This window comes from Rhamphochromis sp. 'chilingali', assembly GCF_963969265.1.
Source record: "Rhamphochromis sp. 'chilingali' genome assembly, chromosome: 22".
NCBI lineage: Eukaryota > Metazoa > Chordata > Actinopteri > Cichliformes > Cichlidae > Rhamphochromis > Rhamphochromis sp. 'chilingali'.
This window is the reverse complement of record NC_137950.1, coordinates 8,584,869-8,609,896: the sequence shown is the minus strand read 5'-3', so window position 1 is coordinate 8,609,896 and position 25,028 is coordinate 8,584,869. Positions and strand designations below refer to the sequence as shown.

General features: G+C 41.0%; 4 protein-coding genes across 7 annotated transcripts in view; 2 read left to right on the top strand and 2 right to left on the bottom strand.

The window, feature by feature from the left end:
• Positions 1-5,596: 5,596 nt before the first annotated feature.
• narf (nuclear prelamin A recognition factor) lies at positions 5,597-13,664 on the bottom strand. 3 transcript variants are annotated; one of them, XM_080873900.1, is made up of 12 exons: positions 13,168-13,664; positions 12,414-12,488; positions 12,241-12,306; positions 11,817-11,945; positions 11,602-11,734; positions 11,170-11,304; positions 10,151-10,269; positions 8,720-8,852; positions 7,103-7,175; positions 6,811-6,948; positions 6,150-6,307; positions 5,597-6,057 (listed from the first exon to the last, which is right to left on the bottom strand). In XM_080873900.1, exons 2-12 carry the CDS (start codon positions 12,468-12,470, stop codon positions 5,807-5,809), a joined length of 1,392 nt encoding a protein of 463 aa, XP_080730026.1. In that variant the 5' UTR covers positions 12,471-12,488; positions 13,168-13,664; the 3' UTR covers positions 5,597-5,806. The 3 variants fall into 3 exon arrangements, with proteins under 3 accessions (XP_080730026.1, XP_080730028.1, XP_080730027.1); XM_080873902.1 differs by having other exon boundaries at positions 8,720-8,849; XM_080873901.1 differs by having other exon boundaries at positions 13,253-13,664.
• A 165-nt stretch (positions 13,665-13,829) lies between these two features.
• On the top strand, positions 13,830-16,995 carry cybc1 (cytochrome b-245 chaperone 1). The gene is made up of 6 exons (XM_080873904.1): positions 13,830-13,978; positions 14,898-14,985; positions 15,109-15,150; positions 15,245-15,415; positions 15,519-15,663; positions 16,631-16,995. The coding sequence occupies exons 2-6, from the start codon at positions 14,898-14,900 to the stop codon at positions 16,785-16,787; spliced, it is 603 nt and encodes a 200-aa protein (XP_080730030.1). The 5' UTR covers positions 13,830-13,978; the 3' UTR covers positions 16,788-16,995.
• A 528-nt stretch (positions 16,996-17,523) lies between these two features.
• Positions 17,524-22,205, bottom strand: hexd (hexosaminidase d). 2 transcript variants are annotated; one of them, XM_080873899.1, is made up of 11 exons: positions 21,959-22,205; positions 21,755-21,861; positions 21,474-21,561; positions 21,231-21,395; positions 20,969-21,152; positions 20,704-20,775; positions 20,129-20,327; positions 19,889-20,050; positions 19,688-19,795; positions 18,943-19,032; positions 17,524-17,891 (listed from the first exon to the last, which is right to left on the bottom strand). In XM_080873899.1, the coding sequence occupies exons 1-11, from the start codon at positions 22,043-22,045 to the stop codon at positions 17,720-17,722; spliced, it is 1,434 nt and encodes a 477-aa protein (XP_080730025.1). In that variant the 5' UTR covers positions 22,046-22,205; the 3' UTR covers positions 17,524-17,719. The 2 variants fall into 2 exon arrangements, with proteins under 2 accessions (XP_080730025.1, XP_080730024.1); XM_080873898.1 differs by having other exon boundaries at positions 21,755-21,870; positions 21,959-22,203.
• A 98-nt stretch (positions 22,206-22,303) lies between these two features.
• ogfod3 (2-oxoglutarate and iron dependent oxygenase domain containing 3) overlaps positions 22,304-25,028 on the top strand; it is a 31,440-nt gene continuing 28,715 nt past the window's right edge. The window contains exons 1-2 of the mRNA XM_080873903.1: positions 22,304-22,510; positions 24,146-24,372. Of these exons, the coding sequence (XP_080730029.1) occupies positions 22,443-22,510; positions 24,146-24,372 (295 nt within the window). The 5' untranslated portion in view covers positions 22,304-22,442. The remainder of the gene's footprint in view (positions 22,511-24,145; positions 24,373-25,028) is intronic.

Sequence of the window (25,028 nt, the reverse complement as noted above, 5' to 3'; positions counted from 1 at the left end):
TTAAATGAGACTTCTTTCACCTTATTTACAATCAAATATTTATGGGGGACCATCCAGACTGTCTTCCACTTGATATCTGGAACATATCGGTTCCAATAAGATATTATATATGGGAGAGAGACGATATCTTCTTGGAATAAACTGCGTATTCTCTTATTGCTGTTACCAAGTTCCTGTGAAAAGCAGATTTTTCCTATTGGTGACTCAGCTGGATCAGGGAGAGTGACTGAGGTAGATATTGAGCTGTCAGTGTTTTTATATAACATTAAAGTCGCTGAGGGTATGGCACCAAGCACCATTGAGAATTCCTGAACACTGATTGGAAAATTATATAGTGCAATAAAGTCGTAGTAAGTAAGTAGTTGTCCCTCTTTGTTAACCAGCTGAGCCGCCACGAAGTCTACACTGCCACAGCCTTAAAATTCAGGGAAATGAAGGACGCATTTCAGGGCAGCCTTTGAATTGGGACAGCCTTCGGCGCGCCGCTGTGACGTAATCGGCCTTGAAATGCGTACTTTAAGGCTGCAGACCCTGAATTGGGATACAACCATAGTGACATGGACATATATCTTTACACACTAGCCAGGTTGCACTGTGGGTAATACAAATTCTAGATGTGAAATATAAAGATACGAGAGAGTCATAGCAGACTTTCAGGTTTTAATCCAGATGCAAGAAAATTTAATTCAGATTCCACAAAAAGCCAGAGAAGGTGGAGCGAAAAGGTCGGCAGTAAAATTTACTTACATCGTCATATTTACGTGGCCCGATCTTTATAAAGACACCAAGAAGTTTTAAAAATATATTTAAAAAATGTTTGTGTGATAATTCAGAAGAAAGCAGTGTGACGCACAGCACATATACACCCACATCCACCTGTACACTGGCTAACACAACATTCACAATGTTAAATGATCTTAGTCTTCCCTCTGTCTGGGTCGTGGTGTTTCTCAGCATCTGTAAGTTATATACACAAAAACCAAAATGGCGACAACAATAGCTGATGCAAAAAGTGAGACAAACAGTTTCTTGGCGGTCGTGTCTTCAGACTTCTTGTCCTGCGCAGTTCTAGCTGATGCTACAAAGTAAATTAGAGTCATTTCAACAGGCGCACTGAATACAGTGTTAACTGTATGTCTGAATAAAACACGCACTCATTCACACACACATGCTTTCTGTTGATGAAAGATACTTACCAGGGAGTAACTGTACCGGATGGGATTTAGCCATACCACAGTCTGACCTGATTTCAACTGTGACATTTTCCTCTTTCTGGACATTTTGGATGGTCAGAGATACATATTTCAGAGGATCCCATTCACGGATGTATTTAATCAAGTTGCTGCTACATGTTATGGCTCCATTTGTGTTCTCCCAGGTATAATTTAGAATTCTACAGTTTGAGCCATCTTTCCAGTTTATTGTACAATATAGTCACACTTTGTCTAACTCCTGCAGTCTTGTTGCAGTTCAGTGACACAGCTGAAAGACAAAACATCAACATATGATATTATTCAATTTGTTACTCTCCCTAATGTTTTTGCAGTGGCCAGTTTAACAGTAATTATTACAAGCAGTATAGACATACCTTGACCTGATGAGACACTGCTTTGTAGTGCATAGAACAGACACAGACATACCCACAGATGGAACATGCTGGAAGCTTCACTGTGTTTGGAAACTAGAGGAAAGAAGAAAAGATATGAGGATCATTCTGAGAGCATCTTTAAAAAAAATGAAGAAACATACTGGTTGGTTTATTGAAACCTAGCGTTTAATTTCAGCAGGGGAAAGTGCAGTGATTTGTGCCAGCGGGTAAGTTGTGCCGCCCCTTGTTTCTAGTGAACCATAGAAGAAATTGGTCATGAGACCGGACATTTTTGATTTTTGAAGATGTAAATCTGAAAGTAGTTGTGATTGTCATTGTGAAGTTCGCATCAGAACCAAATCCTACACCTACATTGGATTGGTTGATGGTGCTGACACTGGTTTTTAAGTTTTTAAGGTGAAGTCGTAATAGGTCTGTAAATTTAAAGCCCATCTTCACTTTCAAGGAAAATGATGACGGAGTCATCCCTAGAGTAGATGTGCATAAAAACAGCCATCCACACCACACAAACTTGGTGATACTGCCAGAAGAGAGCAGTGGGTAGCATCAATGAGTTCAAGTGTTGTTAGGCTGTGTTTAAGAAAACTGACTTTTGATGTGCTCATGTGGCAGAATTGGCTTATGTAAAATTGGCCTTTGAGGTTTTAAAATAAGTTTAAATAAACCTTAGATTATTAATTTTGTGTTAAATTTGTCTAGCTGTTATATAGCATTACAGTTTCTGAGATCAAAGTCTACTGTTTTACTTTCATAATCAATGGCACCCAAGGTATTCTCTCCAAAGGCACAACTTACCCTGCACCAGGGGCAAGTTGTGCCACAAGACCACTTTTTTTTCAGAAAGCTATATTTCTTAAATACTATATGTGTGATTGTTCCCAGGGACGCACGACATCCTGAAATATATTTACATATTTTATTTGGAAGCATTACAGTCATGGTTTTAAGTAAAACATGGCACAACCCACCCCATCGTCCCCTCCTACTGTTTTGTTCATAAATTATAGTCACATCAAGGTTTGAGAAGAAGCTGTTATTAAAACCTGCATTTCAACAAAGAGCTGTCAAAGGACATCAAGGACGAGACTGTAGAGAAAGTGCTGCTCAGATAAAACCTAAATCGAGGAGTATGACCCAAAGAACACCATCGCCACAGTTAAGCATGGTGGAAACATTATGCTATGGGGCTGTTTTTCTGCCAAGGGTAGGGGACGACCTCCAGCATGACAATGACCTAAAACATACCACCAAGGCAACAAAGGAGCGACTAAAGAAGAAGCACATTAAGGTCATGGAGTTGACTAACCAGACCTGAATGCTTGAGGATTTCTCTGGATTTCATTGAACTATTTCATCTTTATGTTTTCTGAGTTTAAAGCTGCTGTGTGTATTGTTTCTACACCTTAACTGTAGTTGTCACAATTGGTGACAAATACTTGTGATATCGTGTGATGTCACGGCAAGATTATACAGAACCATGCCACTACATGCCACGCTGTATTGTACTGTTACTCTTACCAAGCATACGTTTTCTGAGGTAATACAAGCAGTTATAAGGGTGACAAATCTGTCAAGCGGTGAGTGTTGATATGGTGAGTAGTTTAAAAAAGGGAGGTACAGATACATATCAGCAGATCTCTGAGTTTATTGCTTAACAGAAACTAAATGAAAAACCCACAAGACAGATTACAGATGCTATTTCTGTGTCTCTGCTTATCTTCATCTCCAAGTCCTTACTGTACTAAAGACAGTGTTAACTTTGTGAGAATACTTCATGTAGATCATGAACTGTTGTCATGTGTCCATTCACTTATATTTTAATGTGTGTGTAAATGTAAGTAGGTGTATGAGTTGATGAGGCATGTGCTCAAAGTGATCACATCTGTAATGTTGAACTGGTAAATTGTACAGTGTGTGATAACTGCTGTGTTAACATGCTCATAACAGCAGCAAATGAAAAATGCTATGGGCGGTTCAGATGTATAACAACCTTTCTTGTTCAGCATTGCCCTTTAAGGATGTGGACTGTGATACATGCACAACAAACTAATAGATTAAGATGTCCCATAAATACACAAACACACTCACTGGTTTTATAATTTTGAGTCACTGGGAGTTATGGTTTTCTGTGGCTGACACAGCAAGCCAAAAGAAAAAAAAGAAAAAGAAAATGGAAAAATGATCAAATCCTGAGAAAGTTATGGAATAACTTAAGTCCATATTAAAATCCAACAGGAGTCAATAATGTTCTAAACAGTCAGATCAAAGTAATTCAAATAGGATTTAAATAGGCTGGCTGAAAGGAAAAAGCTTGACGTAATAACCAATTTCACTTTTTAGACTCAACGTTTTGCTTTTGTAAATTTGGATCAGCAGCTCTCAGTTACCCTCACGCATGTCTATCATTTGTTAAAATATGAAGAAGCAGCAGCACGCACCTGTTAGAGAGCTTGTTGCTTTAAGAGCATCTGGGGACAACTCAGAGTAACACCACCGATTATAAATGCCGCTTTTTTTTTTTTTAACCACATACCAGCGCTGCCGGAGAAACATGGTGCTGATGTTAAACTCTTACAAACTTTTTGAAGATTAAAAACACCCCACGTGTTTTTTAGATTATTTTAAGAAATAGTATTCATCTGAATTATGCTACTGATGCTGACTGAAAACAAGGGGGATTTAAAATCAAAGGCACGTTTGGCTTTTTGTTGTGATAATTAACTATGTTAATATCTTTCCTTCTTTGAAGCTTGCAATATTGACTTTTTGACTGAGTGAAAACAGATTTGTTTCCTTGTATAAATCAAAAACATGTCCACCAAATGTGTTTTTCTCCATCCAAGAAAACAATAAATCTCATATTTTGCTTTAATTTGATGCGACTACAGACTGAACAACTTGGCAGGTGTTGGTGAGAAAACGTCAGATGAGCCATTTCCCTTTGACTCAGAGACAACCTGGATCTAAATAATAAGCAATAATAAGTGTGAATATGCATGTTATTTCAACAGTGTCATAACCTTTTTCTTTAAATTGCCAGTTTTAATATTTCTTTTGAAGAAATTCAAAGATTAATCCATTTGTTCGCTTAATGACAGCACAGAAAATCTAAATATTTTCAGCCATCAATCATCAGTGATGCATCTGAGGTGCTCCTAAGGTTCAAATTTTGGTCCCTTCTTGTTCTCTAGTTCTTCTATGTTTCCACTAAGACTATACACATTTCTCCTGTGACCTGTAGTACTCTTTTTCTATCTAGATTATTTGGTGATCAGCCTGGTTTGGAGAGATCAGCATCTTTTGGTTCTCAAAGGACCCAAAAAAAAAAAATTATTTTTTTTTTTAAAGTTTCCGGAGTGACGTCTCTTTATGTTATGACCAGGTCCCCCGACCAAAACAAAAAACCATCAGCATCAGAATGAGACAAGTCACTTATTTGTGAGAAGCATTTTTCTTTTTGTGCTTTACATAGGACACGAATGTTTGATCTTGTAAAACAATATGCATAACTTAATAAAAATACTAGTTTGTGAAACTGGAGCAGTGATACAAATGAAACCCTCTTGCAGCCTTAAACAGAAGGACTGTCCTTCCTCTGGGACGGATAATCTGAATAATGCATCAGACTTACTGTGACTGATTCAATAAGACACTGTTGCATAGTTATCACTGTGTTAGAGAACACGCAGTCTTTCAGCTAGGAACAGTGGAGATGACTTTAGCATGGAAAACTGCATGATTCATACTGGACAGCTAAGATTCAAACTCATCAAATATACATTCAGCATCCACAGGTTCGGTTCATGAGTTCCAGTTGTGATAAAAGCTTCTGTTTTCTCAAGGGGTTATTGCTCTGTGACTCGACAGGTTCACACTTGCTACAGATGTCACTTATTAGAACAGCTGGCACAGCAGGTGATCTTGTTTTTTGCCAGTTTAAGAACACCTCACTGCATTCACTGATTCACTCGGTATCATTTCTAAGTGTTTGTTTTTCTGCCCCTCACATATCATCAGGCTCGGCACAAAAGAGGCAGCCCCCCCGTGGTTAAATGGAAGAATGATCTTTTGAGACGTCAGTCACTGGTCCGTCATTCTGCGTCATCCACAGTTTTTTAGAATATGTGATGGTCCAGGCAGAAGCACAATCGAATAGCTGTCCATTCATGTCTTTAAAGGAAGACGTTCCCTTTCTTCTCACCACTGCATGTGTGGGGGCTGTGCGTGGCCGTGACTCTTATCTCTGTACTCTGTGTGCAGCAACTTTCTGGCCTGTGACGAGTCCTGACCCTCCAGCCAGTCCTGATAGAGGGTGTGCAGGGTAGGGTTGAATTCTGGGAGCCGGACTGGAAGGCTGCTGTAGATCTCCTCCATCTGGTTGACCAAGGCTTTGTCCAGCCGGCCTGCACCTCCCTCACTCTCAGCCTGACCGCGGCCGCTCAAGCACCCTGAAGGGAAACATAGGAGGAATGTTAAGGGTCATAAATCTTAAAGAGCTGGCAGCAGCATGTCTGAGCTCATGGGCCGTGATGGGCGTTACCTCCGGGGCAGGACAGCACCTCCACCAGCTGATAAGGCACACGTCCCTTTCTCATACGGTGAACCAGAGTCTGGATGTTCCTGAAACCATAGACAGCAGCAAACTGCAGAAGTGTTTCACCATCCCGCTCTAGTGTCACTTCCTGGAAGTCCCGATTCCTGTAAAGTCACCAGCAAAGGGATTATACACAGATAATCAAAGAAAAGTGATCTTTAACTGATCCATCCACTGCTGTGTTTTAAACACCCACATCACACTGCTAAGCTGATTAAACTGGTTTTTCACCTTTACACAGACAAAGTAGCAGCTCTTAAGTACAGGCTGACACAGCAATGTGGGGAGTGTAGGATCACAGGGTCAGTCTTAGTTCAAAGTTAGCTCACAGTGAAGTTGGTGTGACAACAAATTTTGTATTGCTCATTGTTAATAATTGAATTGAAAGGAAATTAAAAGCAGCAGATGTGCATAAAGTTGACAATGAAGAAGGAAAAAAAAACACTTTCCGTGCATCTGTTGATGCGCCAAACGTACAAACAACCACAGTAATGTCATAATTTCACATTAACAGATGGACAAATGGATTAAAACCCTAACACCATCTCCAGAATGACACAACCGTGAGGTATTAGAACACAACTATGCCGACTGGGCCGTCTCTCACCTGAGGGTCTTATATGTGATCTCCTGGACGTCCACACCAAAGAGTTCTTTAGCAGCGTGTTTGAACACGTGTTCCAGGAAACCTTCAGAGCCTCTGCCGTCATGTCTCACCAGCGCCACGTCTCCACCGTCTCCCAGCCTACAGTCACAGTCAAAGCTGCATTGACACAGGCTCAGAGGTTGTATCCAGTCACGTAAACATTACACATCAAAGTACAATTTATTAACACTCCAACTACATAGCACTGACGTCATCGTTTACATTATTAAAAACAATGCTCTCAGCTACTCACACTTGGTCCAGTGGAACTGAGTCCAGCTCCTCCACCGACACCTTCCTCTGCTCCATCAGGTAATAAATCTGCCCTGGAACATGAAACATGACTCTTACTTTGACAGTGCTCTCTTTCATTATCCACTACAACACTCACTGGCCACTTTATTAGCTACACCTGTTTAAAGGCTTATGTACAGATGGACAAGACGACCTGCTGAAGTTCAACGTGAGCATCTGAATGTGGGAGAAAGGTTCTTTAAGTAATTTAACCGCATTTTTGTTGATCTGAGTATTTCAGAAACTGCAGATTAAAGTTTTTCCACCCAACCATCTCTAGGTTTTAAAAGCTGGATAGTGTAGTGGTAAGACTACACACTTCTGGAGTGGTGGTCGCAAGTTCAGTTCCCACCTGGTATCCAGTAAGGGTCCTGTCACGGCACGGCTATGTCTGCAGCCTGTTCGCAGTTCAGGACACAAGCATTTCACTGCATGTTCACTATATGTTGAACTGTGTATGTGACAAATAAAATTTGTATTTGTAAAAAAGAAAACACAATGGCTTGTTCATGTGAGAGGAAAATGAACGGAATATTATGAGCTGACAAGAAGGCAACAGTAACTCAAATATGTCATTTTCTGCTGTGACATTCAGCTGGTTTGGCATAAACAACATGCTGCCCAGTATGAACTATTGCTGTTACTGGTGATATTTTCTTGGCACACTTTGGACTGCAGCTGAGCACTGTTTAAAAACCACAGTACAGTTGCTCATCATATCCATGCCTTTATGACCAGTGTACCCATCATCTGATGGCTGTTTCCAGCAGGATAATGCACACAGTTGCACTGATGTCAAACTGGTTTCTTGAACATAACAATGAGTTCACTGTACTCAAATGACCTCCAACAGTCATCAGATCTTAATCCAGCAGAGCACCTGATGATGTGGTACATCATAGATGTGCAGCAGCTGTGTATCATACTAGTATGAACTGAAACCTCAGAGGAATGCCTCCAGCACTTTGTTGAATCTGTCCATCTATGCCACTAAGGCTTTTCTGAAGGTAAGTGGGGTTCAACCAAGTATTAGCATGGTATACCTAATAAAGTGGCCAGTGAGTGTACATTTTACAATGATACATGCAGTGATACTCTGGTTGAAACAAAGAAAGTGAAGAAGAGGAAACATGGTTGGTTGGTTGGTACATGCAGGTGCATCAAATGAGTGCGAGTGCAGATTTCTTTTTTAGCCACAGCTGCAGCTCTCCCACAGTTGCTCACTCTGACATGCTCTGTCATACTGGGGTCAGCTGCTCTTAATCTTAAATGGATCTAGAGACAAATGGCTGAATCTCAAGAAAACAAAAGAAACCAGATCAGCATCCTGCTGGCATAATTACAGTGATTATATTCGAGTATCCATTATGACCTTTCTGAAGAACATTATAGCTGTTTAAAGCAACTCTTGGAGGAAACCTTTTAAGGATATCAAGTAATTCAGCCTTTCCACTGCACAAACAATCCTCAGGTTTCAGATACACCTCTAGACAGTAAATGTGTTCTGCTGAAACCAGAGAGAGGGGTCTAACAAACTCTAATATGGTTGCAAATATGGTCTTTTTAATAATCTTACCTGAGGTAAGTACGCAGTCTACATCCCTGGTCTCCAGCATACTGTTGTAGAACTCTTCTCTGACAGCTTCTAGCTTTTTATCAAAGCAGGGAGCCACCACCACATGGTAGAGTTTCTCTGGACTCAACTTCTGCTAGTACAGAAAACACAACAAAGACATAATAAGAGAGATTCTCTCTCATAAAATACAGAACTCAGTCTGACATTAGCCTTGGATTGTTCAGGTTTGAGACAGTACAAACACTGACTCAGATGGAACGTGTGGTTTGGGACGACGTGACTACATTAGGTGATCAAATACTGAACATTTAGAACAGCCTTTTGGCTCACAGTGATTTTTACACGTTTGATAAATTTACCTCTTTAATTTTACATCATTTTAAACTTTGGCTACATTTTTAAACATCATTTTAAAAAAACAACCCACAACAGTTATTTTGAAGGATTTTAAGTATTCTTTTTAGTATAATTTAAAATGACAGTTATCATTAAAAAGAATAAAAAAAAAAAAATCGTAATGGCATAGATCCACTCTGTATGTGTTCTCACTGCACCTGAGAGTGGTGTAATCTGATACCCTTGGCACTACTATTGGCTGGATGCCACACACCCACTGCCCAAAGGTTAAAGCCCAGGAACATGTTGAACACAGCAAAATAACAAGAAAATGTAGCAATGGAGACAAGTGCCAGGGTCATCTGCCTGCATTGTTATGGCTTATTTTAGTGGGTCGCAAGTCATTTAAAAGGATGATCTTTGTATGTATAAATGAAGTTATATCTGGTTGTATTTACAAGTGCTACTGGCACTACTGAATATGCCAACAAAACATCCCAGCTAGCAATCATGAATAACTACGCATGTTCTTTTTAACCTTCTGCTTTTTCCTCAATGACAGTTTAATAAAAGAGCTTTAATGCAAGGTGTTACACATTTGTCGGGCTTCATTTCTGTTGCAGGATATTTTGGCTGAGCTGCTGTTAAGATTTTAGGAGCGGTTCATTAACATTAGTTCATTTGATGCATTCTTTTTCTGCATTTTGTGACAGCTTAAATTAGAGGTAATTTAACACAGGGCCTCAGAAGTGGTGAAACTTGTTTTGGTAAAGCACTTCCTGAACTACAACAAGTCCTAGAACCACATGTTGGGTGAGCAAAGTTCCCGGTCTTAACCTATTAGAGACTTTTCTAATAGAAAAAAGATTTAGAGCAGCATGAAGACCTTTTAGCCAATCAATGTTAGCCATCAGTCCCCATCAGGCTGATCACCTCTTACCTCCATTATATTTAACCCTTACGCCTATACAACAGATTAGTTTTCATTTATTTACCCTTCCTTATTTGTCGACAGACACTTAAACAAGTGGTAGAAAGACCTCCAATTACCCTGAGACCTTTGACTGTGAGTTGTCACAGTAGATCAATGCTTACCTGCTGTTTAGAGAAGTAGTCTTTGACCAGACACCCCATGATCTGTTGGGGAGACCTGGCTGTGCAGATATGAGGAGTGACCAGGCTGCCCAGAACACGCTCTGAATAGCGGATCCACCCTGTAAACACACAATGTTAAAATAACCATTAGCCTACTGTGCACGCGTGGCTCAGGGGGTTGGGAATCGCATCTGTAACCGGAAGGTCGCCAGTTCGATCCCTGGGCTCTCTGTCCTGGTCGTTGTGTCCTTGGGCAAGACACTTTACCCTACCACCTACTGGTGTTGGCCAGAGGGGCCGATGGCGCGATATGGCAGCCTCACTTCTGTCAGTCTGCCCCAGGGCAGTCTGACAGTCTGTGGCTACAACTGTAGCTGCCTCCACCAGTGTATGAATGTGAGAGTGAATGAATAGTGGCATTGTAAAGCGCTTTGGGTGCCTTGAAAAGCGCTATATAAATCCAATCCATTATTATTATTATTATGAATTGAAGTTTTTTATTTTAGAAACACACACCAAGAGATAGGAGGAAAAAAATCCACATAGTCCAATACATTTCTTTCATGATGATAAGCCGGCTTGCTATTTAATTACTGGTCGTTCCTCACCTGGAGGCGAGCAAAGCCCTCCTCCATGGCCAGTGTTAGACCCCACAGGATGAATACCTGGGTGTCTGCATGCACGTGTATAGCTGCAATTAAAGACCAAAAAAGTTCTAGCGTCCTATCTCTGATAAAGGGAGTGGTGCAGGAAGAGCTTCCTATCTTTCCCCAGCAGCTCTCTGCTATCTGCACCTCTAAAACCCCAGGTTCAGCACACGCACAAAAATTCACTCAAGAAAGAGCCCGGGGACTTGCAGAACAAAGAAATCTTAAAACTGAGGCAAACACCAGCACAGATGATAATCACACTGCCAAACCAGTACAACGGGGTGGGGGTTTGAAAAAAAGAGGAGAAGAAGAAGCAGCAGTAAAGAGTGGGGGGAGTATGAGGAAGGCAAAGAAGAGAGGACGGTTTACCTGGACAGGAGGAGGTGAACATGGGCAGGGCGTGGGAATCATGGTGCCTCCTGCGATATCGCTGAATAAACTCCTTTTGACTCTCTAGGATGCTGAAGCCAGCTGCCAGAGTGGTGTCAAACACATATTGCACTCCTGCAGGGAAAACCCAGAGTGACGAAGCAGAATGCACACAACAAACAGGGAAATGTTGAACATGTATGATAAATACCAGGGCGTACGGGTAATCCGTGCACACCTGCTTGCAGAAAGGTAAACTTAAGTCTGTTTAGCAGAAAAGTGGGAAGTACGGCCAAAAAAAAAAAAAAAAAAAAGTAGCTTTTTTTTAAAATAACAAAACAAGCTAACAACAGAAAGAAACAAAAAGGAGAGAGTAGGAAACTTATGGTAAAGTCTACTTCGTATTTCATAAAAGAAAAAAACTCAAATCACCGATGTGCTTGAGGAAGCCGCAGAGCTTGTGGGCCGCTTCAGCGATGTCCACACCGAACTTGACAGCAAAGAAAGGCAGAGACTGCGGACACACCGACGCCACCAGCACCTTGTGCTTCGACGCATCACACTTCTGACAGGGACAGAGGAAGGTGTTGTTTAGCAAGCGCAACAAGGCAGCGCAGAAACACTCCCTGGTTTCAGAGGAAGTGTACCTTATTCAGCGCCAGAACTCGCTCCACTTCCTCCAGACCCTGCTGAGAAATCTTCAAGGTGTCCTCGTCTGACAGACAGCCGTCACAGGACAGGCATGCGCTCAACAAAAGCTGGGAGCCTTCATTCCCCTGAAAAAATTAGATTTTTTTCACCCCGATAACCTTTGAAGTGGGCTACGTTTCATCTTCCTGTACTGGTTATTACCTGCCTTAAGCCTACTATCTGCTAAAAGCATCTTAATCTGAATCATGCTGAAATAAAGAACTGTAACTTTTTAGACTTTATCCTCCCTGTGAACTTCAAACAGTCTGAAAGGATGCATGAAATGCACATGCATGAAAACTGCTTAACATGGGAACATGATGAGGACTGATTCATGTAGAGCAATTAATGACTAGAGTGCACTGGGTAAGCAGATACTACCTGCCCATTGACTTCTTCGCTTTCCTGGTTTGAGTTGGCCCCATCTTCGCTTTGCTTCTTATTGCACTGTGTGTAGAAAGATCGATAAACTCAGCTCAGAACTGAGAGCAAGAAAGAGGCAGTCAACCAACCCATTTATGAGACAGCGTAGTGCTACAGAGCCATCATCATACCTGTTTGGTGCAGTTCTCGCACTTCTCCTTGCGCTTGGCTATGTTGACCTCTGACATTTTCTTCAGCAGTTATATCTTTAAATTAAGAGAGACACACAGAGATTAACATCCCAGCTCCACACAGCCTAAAGTTTCCTGTAATGAAGGCAGAGGCGACTACTCTTTGCTGTTTAATTAACTCCACCTTCCACTGACTGCTTCCAGCGTCCTATCACAGGCGGGCGTTTTTATCATAAACAAAACAGCTTTATAATGGTGGGAAACTGAGTGCAAGCACAAGCTAGTCTTCTGTCATTACATCCCAAATTGCTCGGGTTAATTATATAAACAGAGTCAACAGAAACCGCCACGAAGTCCATTACGTCAGATTGCGTGCGCGTGAGGGGAAGCGCGAGAAGTATGGGCTGGAAGCTACCGTGCTATTAAAACCTATAGAGAGTTAGCTTGTTGTATAGAAACAGTCTTACTTTCATATGATACAAAAACACCTTTTAAAAAATCTAGTTTGGGGTGAATATATTTATATCTTTAAATAAGAATAGCCAAATCCTTAAGCATGCCTCACGTTAACAAGCTACCTGGTATGTTAGTTTTGCTGCCCTTAAATATACCACTTGAAAACACGCTATTTCGGTCCAGGCCTTTTTTGGGGTTTCTACATTAATTCCTGTGTGGGACCGAAGCGTGTATGCTGGTTTAACGGCACGGCAGACGCAGTGTTAACGCTGCAAGGTCGAATTTTAAGGTAACTCACCGGACGGTTTATTTCACTGCTCTTTCGGACAAAGACATGGGGAAAAAATGTAGAAGAGCAGCCAGTGCTAAAGAAGACTACATACAGGTGAACTCGACAGTTACTCAGCACCCTTCGTTTTCCGGTCAACTCGTCTGTGGACGGCGTCACCGCCACTGTTGGCCGCCAGGCTTGAACCTCTGCGGTTATTTCATAATACTCTAACTGCCGCTTACAAAAGCGACGAGACTCCTCTAGTGTCCAAGCCAGTCGTCCGACTCCATTGTGTACCCCGGCGACCTCTGAGCGCATGCGCAAACTGTGTACGAGTTGCTCCGGAAGCTCGTGTGTAGAAAGACGTCTTCTTACCTCACGTCACACTAAATTCAAATGTGATAGAAACAGCTTTGATAAAAACTCAGTTTAGGTATTTCTGAAAAGAAAACCTGTGTGGTTGTTATCGAGTTATGAACGCCTTTTCAAATTGTTACTATGTTTGAAACATTTAAGTACACAATCATATATACTACTTGCTTGCTTATGGTAGGCGTATGCAGGCAAATGTAATGTTTAAATGTAAAATTTAAAGTAAAAAAACCTTCCTTTCTTTCTTTCTTACTTACTTTTTTCTTTCTTAAGCTTTTATTTTGAAGGCGTGATGAAGTATAGCTCGCCCTGTTCCTGGAAGGAAGTGTTTCCCCTATGGGACTGTTTTGTTGCAATAATATGAATAGAACTTCCTTATATTTTCAGCGGTTGCGTTCCCTTGTACGCATTCTTCTTTCCTAAATCTACAAGGCAAAATTTTATAAGAAAAAAAGGCGATTTTAAGGTAAGCAATACAGATTTCATATTACTGTCTTTACCTGTTCTGCAGAGATTGTTGTCACGCTGAGTGATCGTGGTCAGCAGCAGCAGCAGCAACAGCAGCGGCATCTTTCTTGTCTCGTGTTTTCAGATCCAGTTTAAAAAAAAAAAAAACCCGTATGTCTGATCAGAAACATATATGGAACAAAAATGTAGATCAAGCCACGAGAACAGTTTGAGTTTTATTTTGCCATCACCCCTGTACAGCAGTACAGCAGCAGGTAGGTCTATGCCACTCAGAGGACTGAAACATGTTAAAACATCAATGTGTGACCATGAAACACATTTCATCTTTGATATTTCTTCAGTTAGAAAACAAACAAACAAACAAACAAACAAACAAAAGATCCACTGCTTACAGCAACTTGTCTGGATTATTTTTGAGAAACCATCTTGGTTTATTTTGAGGTAATCCAAGCTTGTCTGATTTGCAAGGGAGGCTCTGGGGTAAAAAAGTGAAGACTTGGTCCCTATTGAACAGCTGTTACTTTGCTGTCTGGGCATTGTATTGAAGCAGAGCACAGGTCTGGTATAGCTCCTTTTGGGGTTTTGATTTGATTAATTTTAACTTAAAGATACGAAATATAAAAGCTGAAACTGAAAAAAAGTGCAGAAAATACATAGGGTGATTCACTAGTTGTTTACATTTCACTGAGCTCTGGCCCTATCAGATTTATTATAATGGCAATTTGAAAATGAACACAGACGTGAATGTTTTACAGTGGCTCTTTAAATTGAGTTCACTTAAAACAGTCCCTTCCTTTAAAGGAAAGGTCTGTGAAATTATGGAGTAAAGCAGGTTTTGCAAGTTTTTGCACTTTTCCCACTGTAAGAAATCAAAGGTTTTAGTGTTTCTAAACTGCTGGGTTCTTGTCTTTGTTTAGATGGGATACATGACAGTAGAAGACCAGAGCTCCACCCTGCTCCACCTAAAGAGATCCCCGGGGATCCGTTCATGGTCTCTTCTTGTTGGTAAGTTTGTTTTTTGTGCAAATGTTGTTCCCATACTCAAATATGACATGCGCTCTCACACTTCAGTGATGGAATATTCCCTTGAACTGCTCCAAAACCATAAGCCTCTTATTTTCACTGCAGGTATAGCATCTGTTGGCTTAACAGCTGCATATTACAGCTCAGGTATGCAAGCTAAAATTTATATGATATGTCATCTTAACTTCCAACACTTGAGTACAGCTTTCTTTTCTTTCCTTGTGTTGCGTCGATCCCGCAGACAGCATCCCGTGGAAGCTCTTCTACGTGGCCGGCTGTCTGTTTGTGGCCATGCAGAACATGGAGGAATGGGAGGAGGCTATGTTTGATAAAACCAAGAACCTGATTGAGCTTAAGACCTTCAGTTTATACACTTTAGTCCTGACTCTGTGGAGGAAGGGCCAAGAAAAAGGTGAGTAAAACCACAGAGGGGGCTGGTCACTACAGCTCCATTAGTGAGCTGAGAGGCCACAGTAATGGATCTTACCATTGTGTTTTTTCTCTCCATCTCCCAGTTGTGCTGGATCTGGACCAGCTGTGCGATATCTGCGTACAGGAGGAAAGGGTGCGTTATTTGGGAAAAGGTTATCTGCTGATGCTGAAGCTGGCTGCAGGCTTCTCCTACCCCCTCACTCAGAGTGCCACGCTCGGGGGACGCAGGTAGGTCACCGGCAGTTGACAGTTCAGCACAGGATCTGATTTAGTATGAAGTTGTTGCTAGATGAAAGATAAAATAGAGGTTTGATGTTCAGATTTTCAGTATATTAACCCCATAAAATTAAAACTTGCAGTTAATACATGTTTAGCTACCAGTTTATTAGAGGGCTCGCAGCTAAAACACAACAACTGTATAAGAGATCCTTCCTGCATTGATTTATTTTGTGGCCAATCTAGAGGCTAGAATTTATGTTGCTGTTAAACTGTGCTGACTTCTACAGATAGATGTTTGTTATTCAGCCTGCCCTCATCAATAAATAAATCAATAGCTCTCTTACACAGTTCAAACAAAAACCAAAGAACACAGAATTGACTCCAAAACAGTTCTGTTAGATTTTAATTATTTTAGCTAAGAAACCACCAAGTAGATGTGTGTGCCAAGTGTTATATAAACATTAAATGAGTCGCCTGTCTTCACCGTTTAAATCGGTTCAAATCAATTCAAATCAATTATATCTCTACAGCGCCAAATCACAACAATGGTCGCCTCAAGGCGCTTTATATTTTAAAGTAAAGACCCTATAATGACACTGAGAAAACCCCAACAATCACATGACCCCCTATGAGCAGGCACTTGACGACAGTGGGAAGGAAAAACTCCTTTATAACAGAAAGAAACCTGCAGCAGAACCAGGCTCAGCCATCTGCCACGTCCGGTTGGTGGTGAGGTGTGGGAGACAGGACAGAAAAGACACACTGTTTGCTTTCTGGTGTTCACTTTAAGATTGCTAACAGGAATTATTGTTGCATGCTAATTAGCTATCGAGATGTGATGGCTAATAATACCCTGCAGAAAAAGTACCACAGCACTTTGATTACTACGATTTGAGATGAACATTTATTCATGAATACACTGTATTAATATTTGGATTTATTTGGATCTGTTTTCTGCACTCCGGTTACTCCTCAGTGATGTGGAGGCAGTGGCTGCTCTGCTCAAGCGCTTCCTGGCACTGGAGGAACTGCAGAAACGTCGGCAGCAGGAGTATGAGGCTGAGTACGGGGACGCAGAGGATGAAGATTCTCTAGACAATAGCACCGACTCAGATGAAGCAGACAAGCTGTGATCTGTCTGAAGTGTAGTGTTACTCTAATGTAAGGGAGATTTAATTAGGGGCAGTGAAGCAATGCAGAGCCATTACAGAGGGTGAGGTTTGTGCAAGGCCCTTAATATATAGCAAACTCTAAGCATGTGCATGCATGTGGAACAGCAGGGAAAATAACCCTTAGTTTCTACTTACAGTCTTCCTTGTTTGTATTTTTACTGGTAATAATTCAGTTATATGTTGTCCTGCAAATGTTCACAATTTAGGAAATCTTGGAATAGACCTTTTTATTTCCCTTTTGTTACATTCTAAGTGGAGTCTTCTTTAAGCGAGTATTATTTCATCATCTTTGAGCTAATTACTGTTTGAGAGCACACTTCAGATTACAGATTTCCCGTGCCTTCCTACTGAATTTGAGTGTTTGTGTATGCGAGCCTCAGGAAAGTGCTTTTCCCACAGTTTTCTGGACCACCCCGCTCATAATTGTCTTTTTGCGTGTTTATTTGAACCCAGTAGACAATCCAGATGAATGCATGTGTAAACTGTAATTGAGCATGAAGGATCTTCTGAGCTTAGTCAAGAGTGAATTATGTGTCAAATGCTTTGACGTCATGCTTGTCTATCTTGTAACCTTTACCTGTTGTTGTTTTTTTTTAAAGTGAACCAAAGACTGTATCTCAGGAAAAGACTTTTGTGCTTTTGTCAAACTTTGTCTCATTCCAAGTTCAAATGTGTGCTGCTTTAAGGGAATAAACACTTTGTTTTTTTTAAACTAGGGTTTGATTTTTATTGTCATTGTTACATGTAGCTCCATTTACATATAGCAGTTTACTCTCACATAAGCGTAGAACCCTATATAAAATCACTCCTTTGAACTTTAGTGCCAGTGTGTGGCAGAAATTAGGAAGGCTTTATGTGAATTAATCAGCAATGTCAAAGACGGAAAAGTGATTCTATGGCACCATCTCCTTCAAACAGGCTGCAACATCCTCTGTTATCCTCTGAAGAGGAGCTGTTACAGGGCTGACGTGTTCCTCTATCCACTCCTGGACTGTTGAATCTGGGTAGAGACTGGCCATCTCCTCTCTCACTGCCTCCACCTTCTGCTGTAATGTAGCCAAATACCTGCAACGTGACCGGAAGAGAGTTTAAAGCCATACAGACTAAGGTTAAGACTTATCACGATGCTAGCTCACAGGCTGAGCTAAGTGCTAAAATGATTTAAATAACTGTTCTATTCTGCACATGCTTAGCACATATAAATGGAACCACAAAATATGAGTTTCATGGCAGCACTTACTTACAGGGGCCCTTTTTAACTATAGCCCGAAAACAAGTAACTTGTAGAGGTAAAACAAATTTTCTGTCTGTTTCCTTTGTGATTTCTGAAGAAGATATCAGTAAAGCAGATGTAGTTTCATCTCTAGGTTTTTCTCACAGAGCTGTAACTGCTGTAAAACATATTCGTTCTTGCATTAAGGACTTCAAGCCTATCTGGCACCACAGCAAGCTCCTTTTTGTACATGTTTTTCCCAACATCTGTTGCATTTATTATCAGGAAACTGGTGCCATTAAGCCAGTCCTGTTAGATTTTATGGGTAAAAAAGCATCATAAGGACATTAGAATTGCGTCACTTCATATCTTCTGAGCATCCCTTTGAGAATTTCAGGAAATAAAGACATTCTCTGTAGACTTGCTCTGGTAACTAGTTACCTAGAAAGGTGTGTTGCTACCACTGTCACACAAAATCATGTCAGACATGATCCCTCTATGGTTTATTGACAGCATAAAAGATGCTCCAAACTTCTGGGTCTGAAAAGTGAAGCTATTGTGAAGTGCCCTAAACCTGAATTCTTCTCATTGGTCACCATGGAGCGATCCCATTAGCTGCACAGAGTCTACGAAAAATCGCTCTTGGCTCTGACCTCAGCATACATGTAGGATTACAAAGTGCTTGTTGGCCAAACAGGGTCACACCACTTCTTCATTTTGGCTTAGCTTTTGTTAAATATCATGACACATATATCATATAGTTTAATTGAGGTTCTAGTTGCCTAATTTTAAGGATTTTTAAATATATCCTGTACATGCTGTACTTTCTTTTTACTATGACTGCATATTCTGTGTATTTTTAATTTTCCACATTTTGGTAAAACATAAGGAAGGTATGCTCACAGGGATGCTTGGTTGTGAATCTGCATGGTGATTAGCGGGGTAACAGTTTTCCTCTGCCGCTGGTATGGGCTAAACCATCCTCTCACAAACCTGCAGAAACACAAGCATACAGTTAAATCTCTACACTGGAAAAAAATAACTCTCGACAAATCTCTAATAAAAATTTATTTGGCACCTGTTAGCTTCACATTTCTAAGTTATACATAGCACTAATGTTAGCTTGTTAGCTAAAAGCGGGCTCTAACTAAAGTTAAATTAAAAAAAGATCAAACGAAGAATGAAAAAATTGTAGTATAACCTTTAAAGCTAATTGTCCAAAACCTAAAATGTAAAAATGAAATTTGTTTTACGATGGCTTCATATTTAGACTTCATTTTATAAACTTAGCAGCATAGCTTACCTCACTGCTAACAGGTAGCCCGTGCACTATACCAAACACTATACCTAACATATCTGGCTGTCTTGTAGTAATTGCCAAAATAGCAACACATATAAATATTTTTAATAACATTTTTAGAATGTTTTAAAATCTGTCTAAAGACTTAATCCATTCCCACATCTCACTGAAACTGTTGTTCAATAACGACATGACTGACTAAATTTTAGTTCATGTTCGCAGCACACAAATATCCTTAATAAAGTGGTACACTGTGCACAAATCATAGATGCTAGCCTACAGACATGAGGCTGAATTGGCATTCAATTCCATTTAAATGAAATGTTATGATCATTTCCCATAACTTACATGCTGTTTTCAAAAAATCTTATATCTTCTGAATTGAGGAGTGCATTGAGCTCCACGATTAACTCAGCCAGCCTCCTTCCTGGGAACACTGTGTCAGCTACACATGTCCTGAGGACCGTGGGGAATAAAATCCTGTTAGCTTGGAGATGCATACATAGATACAGTGATGGTGTTGTTTATTACAACGGTGTTAAATCTCACATTCCCATGGTCTCCACCTCCACTGATGAGATCCCCAGCTTCCCGGTTACTTTGCTCTGGGCCTCAGCACTGAACTGTCCGTGAAGGAGAGTCTGGAGACAGACTGCTAGTGATGGAATAGCCACTGGGATCAGCTCACACAGCACTGACAGATGGTCATACCTGATGAAGGGTAAATGATGGCCCACATAAACATCTTATTTTCCTTTTACTCCGTGGAGAACGTCCTCTGCTTCTTACCTTTGCCAGCCTGTGATGGCAATACCCTTTATATTTACAGCAGGAGACAAAGAAGCAGCCACCTTCAGCCACTGCAGGTGATTATCCAGGTGTCTCTGCGTGCTGGTCACACAGGTGTAAACACTGGTGGAGCCTTTAAAGGAGCTGGCTGCCCAAAGATCTGCCATACCGGCACTACAGTACTTCTCCAGCAGAGACACTGAAAAACATAGTTTGAGAATATTCAGTGTTTATTCTACTTACAAATGTAACTTAATGAATAAAGCGGATATATAGGTTGAATTTTTCCCAAGTCTTTAAAATGTAAAAATGGCCATTCAGAATTTCAACTTAAATTAGTAAAACAAGCTCAGTCAATTTAAGATAACATGTTGAATCATCATTAGGTCACATATTTTTGGTTGTATTTACTCTGTTCATTTTTACCCCTCATTGATATCAAGTTCTTAAAGCTTCTGCATTTGAAAACATTCTGTACTAGCAAAAAGAAAACTTACAGAAGGTGAATTATTAGCCTGAAGTCAATAGTTTTGCAGTGCACTGTTTGATAATGTACATCTGTGTACTTTACCTACCAGTTTGGGACACATCCAGGTTTGGGGTGTAGTCCCACAACATAGGCTGGACGAGTCCCACTAAACCACTGGCTTCCATATGGATAAAAAAAAACAGTAATTAAGAATATTTTATCATAAATAAATACAAATCATTTATACTGTACAGTTTTAGCACAAGAGTCTGAAATGTTTTTTTGTACTAACTTTATTGCAAAGTGGTTTTAGACAGTATTTAGACCCGTACACGTACAAGAACTTCAAACTACCCTGAATATCACCTCACCTTTCAGTGTGTCCAGGCTCATGCCTCTCATCATATCATCCCACATTATGATGGTCATATGAGGCCACGCCTCCTTGACAGCCCTGGCCACCTTGGTCACATGACTTAAGAACAGTTGCTCCACTGTATGCCCAGGTGAAGCCAGCCACAACTTGGACTCCTCGCCCTCACCCAGCATGTACACCTTGAGGACGCGAAGACGAATGTAAGAGATTCAGTTATACATAAACAACTGGTTCCCCCCTGAAGACTGACCCCTCACCTCATCTGCTCCAATGTGGAGCGTGCTGAGCCCCGGATGCAACTCCACTACCTGCCTCAGCATCTCCATCACCACCTTCACCCCCTCCTCTCTGTGGGGGTTCAGGGTTCCCACGCAGTGTGCCACCTCTCTTAGGTGCCACATGGATCGGTGCTTTAACACAAACTATGACAGAGATGAGATGAGCGCAGGGGCGACACAGAACTCCCATCTTAAAATTGAGCCACATGCGACACACCTCACCTCCATGTGACCAAATGTCTGCACGAGTGGGATCACCTCCATCCCCTTGGATCTGGCGAATTCCTGCATAGACAGCACCTCATCTCGGCTGAAAGTACAGCACGCAAAAATCAGACAGTCTGATAAACCAAAGCATTTCTACAGCAAGTCTGCACTTAAAATATCTCTATCAAACACAGGGAGGGTTATGATTTTATTAGAGGATCTTTTATTGTGAAAAGAGATTAAAAATCCACACACAGTGAAAACTATTTAAGAAGCACTAGATCCCCAAACTGCACCTGTAAGCAGGTTGTGCTGTTGCCTGGAGCAGCTTCAGCTCCCCATCATAAGGAAACACATCCTCATACTCCACCAGCAGGCCATCCACTCCCAGTTCAGAGAAGAGCTTGATCAGCTGAGGATGTTAGCACACATGGGGAACTAAAAAGTGACAGAGCTGTAAATACTGTTCATGTTGCAGCAAGACCCGAGTGGAAGCTTACCCTGTGCAGGTATTCAACTCGTGGAGGAGCACCTTTTAAGTCCAGGTGCACCACTTTCTTCCCTTTAGGCCAAGGTGGACAGCTCATTCTGCATGCATACACAGAGCCCCACTCACTTGTACACTTTAATCACAGATGAAATGTTAATATTGTGGCGTAAGCCCGTTCTCTTACTGTTTACTATCAAAATGATGATAACAGCCGAGCTACCTACACTGTAGCCTAGCTATGTTGTTTTCGCAGCTATGCTCTGTAAGTGCAACTCAAAGAGACCCGAACGTGGTCCAATAGAAAAAAGGCTTTCCCTTCCCCGGAGCCAATAGGATTGGATTATACGGGGCAAGCAGGAAGTAGAGAGTTTCGGGAGCTTGTACAAGCTGTTGGCGGGGTGAGCGGTATGGTTTAGTGGAAGAAGGCAAGAGACTGCGGCCGTGTGTGACTGTATGCGTTTCTAAATGCTACGTAGTAGATGTTTTAAGGTGGAATGGCTCCAGTACGGCAAAGAAACGCGAAGGGTGCGAATGCAGCCGAGATAGAGAAGAAAATTAAAAGGTGAGCTTAAAAAAAAACAAACAAAAAAACGTGCTAATGTGCTCACCTGTGCACGGCTGTACGGTGTGAAAGGGGAGTGTGTGCCAGTCAGGTGCTGTCACCGTGTTTGACCGCGATGAAACGTCAGCTGGCTAAATGCTAAGCTAATGTTAAAATAACACAGGTATAGAGTGTTCAGGTGAACCAAATACTTTTAAGTTGTGCTTTCCTGTACACAGTTTTCTCATAAGTGAATCAATAATATGCACATAATATTTGCATTTCACATAATTATGCAGTGACATATATTGACTGAGTATTAATGCCCGGTTCAACAATGATCCAGCCCCAACTAAAAACTTCGTCATTAAGCATGTATTATATGTATATGTACACTGCATATATACTGCTTAAAAATAAATTAAGGAACACTTTGAAAACACATTACAACTCACTGGGGGGGAAAAAATCATGTCATAACACTGATATGGACTGGGTAATGTGTTAGGAGTGAAAGGATGCCAGCTGTTTGATAGAAATGAAAATGATCAACCTACAGAGATCAAAGAAACCCCAAAAAATCTGAGTGGGGAAAAAACGCAGCAGGCTAGTTCACTTTGACAAAATTTCATTGCAGGAACACAAAATAGTACTCAGTAGTTTGTGTGGCCCCCCGTGCGCTTGTATGCATGCCTGACATGGTCCTAATGACATGATGAATTGTAACCTGGGAGATCTCGTTCCACATCTGGACCAGGGCATCGCTGAGCTCCTGCACAATCTGAGGTGTGAACTGGCAGCAAGGTTTGGACCAAAGATAACGTCCCAGAGGTGTTCTACTGGATTTAGATCAATAGACCTAAATCCCTCCATGGATTTTCCTCCTCAGACTGTCACTGACCCACCGGTCATTCTGAAAAACGTTACAGGCAGCGTAATGTTTTCCACGGCTTCACCAGAGTCTTTAGGCATGTCACATGGGCTCTGGGGGAACCTGCTCTCATCTGTGGGTTAAGGACCTTCTATGGCTCTGTCTAGAGTTCCTACCTGTCTCCATGCAATTTCCTTCATGCTCTTGAAGCTGTGTGGAATGCAAAACTAGTAAAAAAAAGAAAAAAACAGCCAGAAATAGATGGGATAAGACAGATAAGATGGGGGAAAATGTCAGTGGCCTCTACCTGTAAAACCTGTGGTTCCTCTAATGAACCAGTTGTAACTAATTAACTGTTCAATATCCCAGAATTTTGATGTTATTAGTGTTATTTAGTTTCCACTGATAGATTTCACTACTTCAACTATTTGTTCATCAATTTAAGGCGGTTTTTCATTTATAGCCACATAATTATGTATTTCACTGTTATTTCAAGCTAATATTTCTTTAGCCATGACATTTAATGAAGAATGTCATTTGTTTTGAATTTGCTATGCAGTTTCTGTGCATTAGAAATGGAAACAAGTATGAAACAATACAATCTTGGATTTTCCTATCATACACACAAATGTGGGAATCTTTTTAGAAGTCAAATAATTACTCAGTACATCCCTCTAACTGTTACCTGAGAGAGAAATAGCTTTAGTTCATCTAAACATGTTATGGAAGTTCTCTCAGAATTCAACTTCAGCTAATTATCTGGAGCTTTTCTCTGTCTTGGTCAGAGGTAATGCACTGAGGCAGGGATCGTCATGGCGGGGGTCCCGTTTGCTTGTGGCCTTGCTGCTGGTCGCTTTGTCTGCATGTGGGGCGGCAACGTGGCTGTACATGACCTCTTTGGACAGTGACGTCACAGAAACTCTGGTCAGCCAAGGGGAGCTGGTCGCACCTCAGCCCAGAGTCTACAGCGTCCAGTGCTCTGAAGACTATGACAACTACAAACGCTACCCAGGTAAGGCTCCTGTTCTTACTGCATAATGTCAGCTAATCAGCTGACACTCCTGTGCTGAGTAAACATGGCAGGGTTGAGGCTCTGTCTAGTTAATGAATAACATTTTAATCCAGCAGCACATTTTTGGCTTTAAAATCAAACTGGAACTGTTATTAGTTTTTCACAATTGCTTTTTTTAAGTTTGTCAAATGGTTTGATTTTAAAGTTTCCTCCACTAGATGGCAGCATAGTACAGTATCTCTTGCACATCTCTTTACAAGGCTCTACAAAGCTACAGTGCTTAAGGTGAAGCCCCAAATTTATGTACTTGTACCCAAATATGCTAATTGCGTCCATCGGTGTGTTTGTGGTTTGTATCGCTGCATCTGTGCTCAGGCCTTTATCACGGTAAAAAGAATACAGCTAAGAGTCAACATCCCCCTGTTTTGGAATGAGTGGCAGACTTTTTGGAAATCTGCTGCTGCTTGGATTGTGAGTAATGTGGCAATAAGTGATTTCTTTTATTACTTATAGCACTGATCACTCTATTAAAAAAGAATCTATTATGCTTTTTCTTTATTTTCTGGCATATATCTACTGTTATATGATGAAGTTAAAAACTTTTGTCAACATGTAAGTAATCCCTGTAAGCGAAAACTCGAAATGCTCAGTTTTAG

What these genes read in the sequence shown, in the direction of transcription:
- narf (XM_080873900.1), bottom strand. Translation starts at nt 12,470, where the DNA reads ATGTCAGAGGTCAACATAGCCAAGCGCAAGGAGAAGTGCGAGAACTGC. An exon ending in GAGTTCTGGCGCTGAATAAG is followed by an intron (nt 11,735 to 11,816) that starts GTACACTTCCTC and finishes TGTCCCTGTCAG; the next exon opens with AAGTGTGATGCGTCGAAGCA. An exon ending in ATCACATATAAGACCCTCAG is followed by an intron (nt 6,308 to 6,810) that starts GTGAGAGACGGC and finishes GTGACTTTACAG; the next exon opens with GAATCGGGACTTCCAGGAAG.
- cybc1 (XM_080873904.1), top strand. Translation starts at nt 14,898, where the DNA reads ATGGGATACATGACAGTAGAAGACCAGAGCTCCACCCTGCTCCACCTA. An exon ending in TTCATGGTCTCTTCTTGTTG is followed by an intron (nt 14,986 to 15,108) that starts GTAAGTTTGTTT and finishes TTTTCACTGCAG; the next exon opens with GTATAGCATCTGTTGGCTTA. An exon ending in AGCTGCATATTACAGCTCAG is followed by an intron (nt 15,151 to 15,244) that starts GTATGCAAGCTA and finishes TCGATCCCGCAG; the next exon opens with ACAGCATCCCGTGGAAGCTC.
- hexd (XM_080873898.1), bottom strand. Translation starts at nt 22,045, where the DNA reads ATGAGCTGTCCACCTTGGCCTAAAGGGAAGAAAGTGGTGCACCTGGAC. An exon ending in AGACATTTGGTCACATGGAG is followed by an intron (nt 21,396 to 21,473) that starts GTGAGGTGTGTC and finishes TCTCTGTCATAG; the next exon opens with TTTGTGTTAAAGCACCGATC. An exon ending in TCCACATTGGAGCAGATGAG is followed by an intron (nt 21,153 to 21,230) that starts GTGAGGGGTCAG and finishes CGCGTCCTCAAG; the next exon opens with GTGTACATGCTGGGTGAGGG.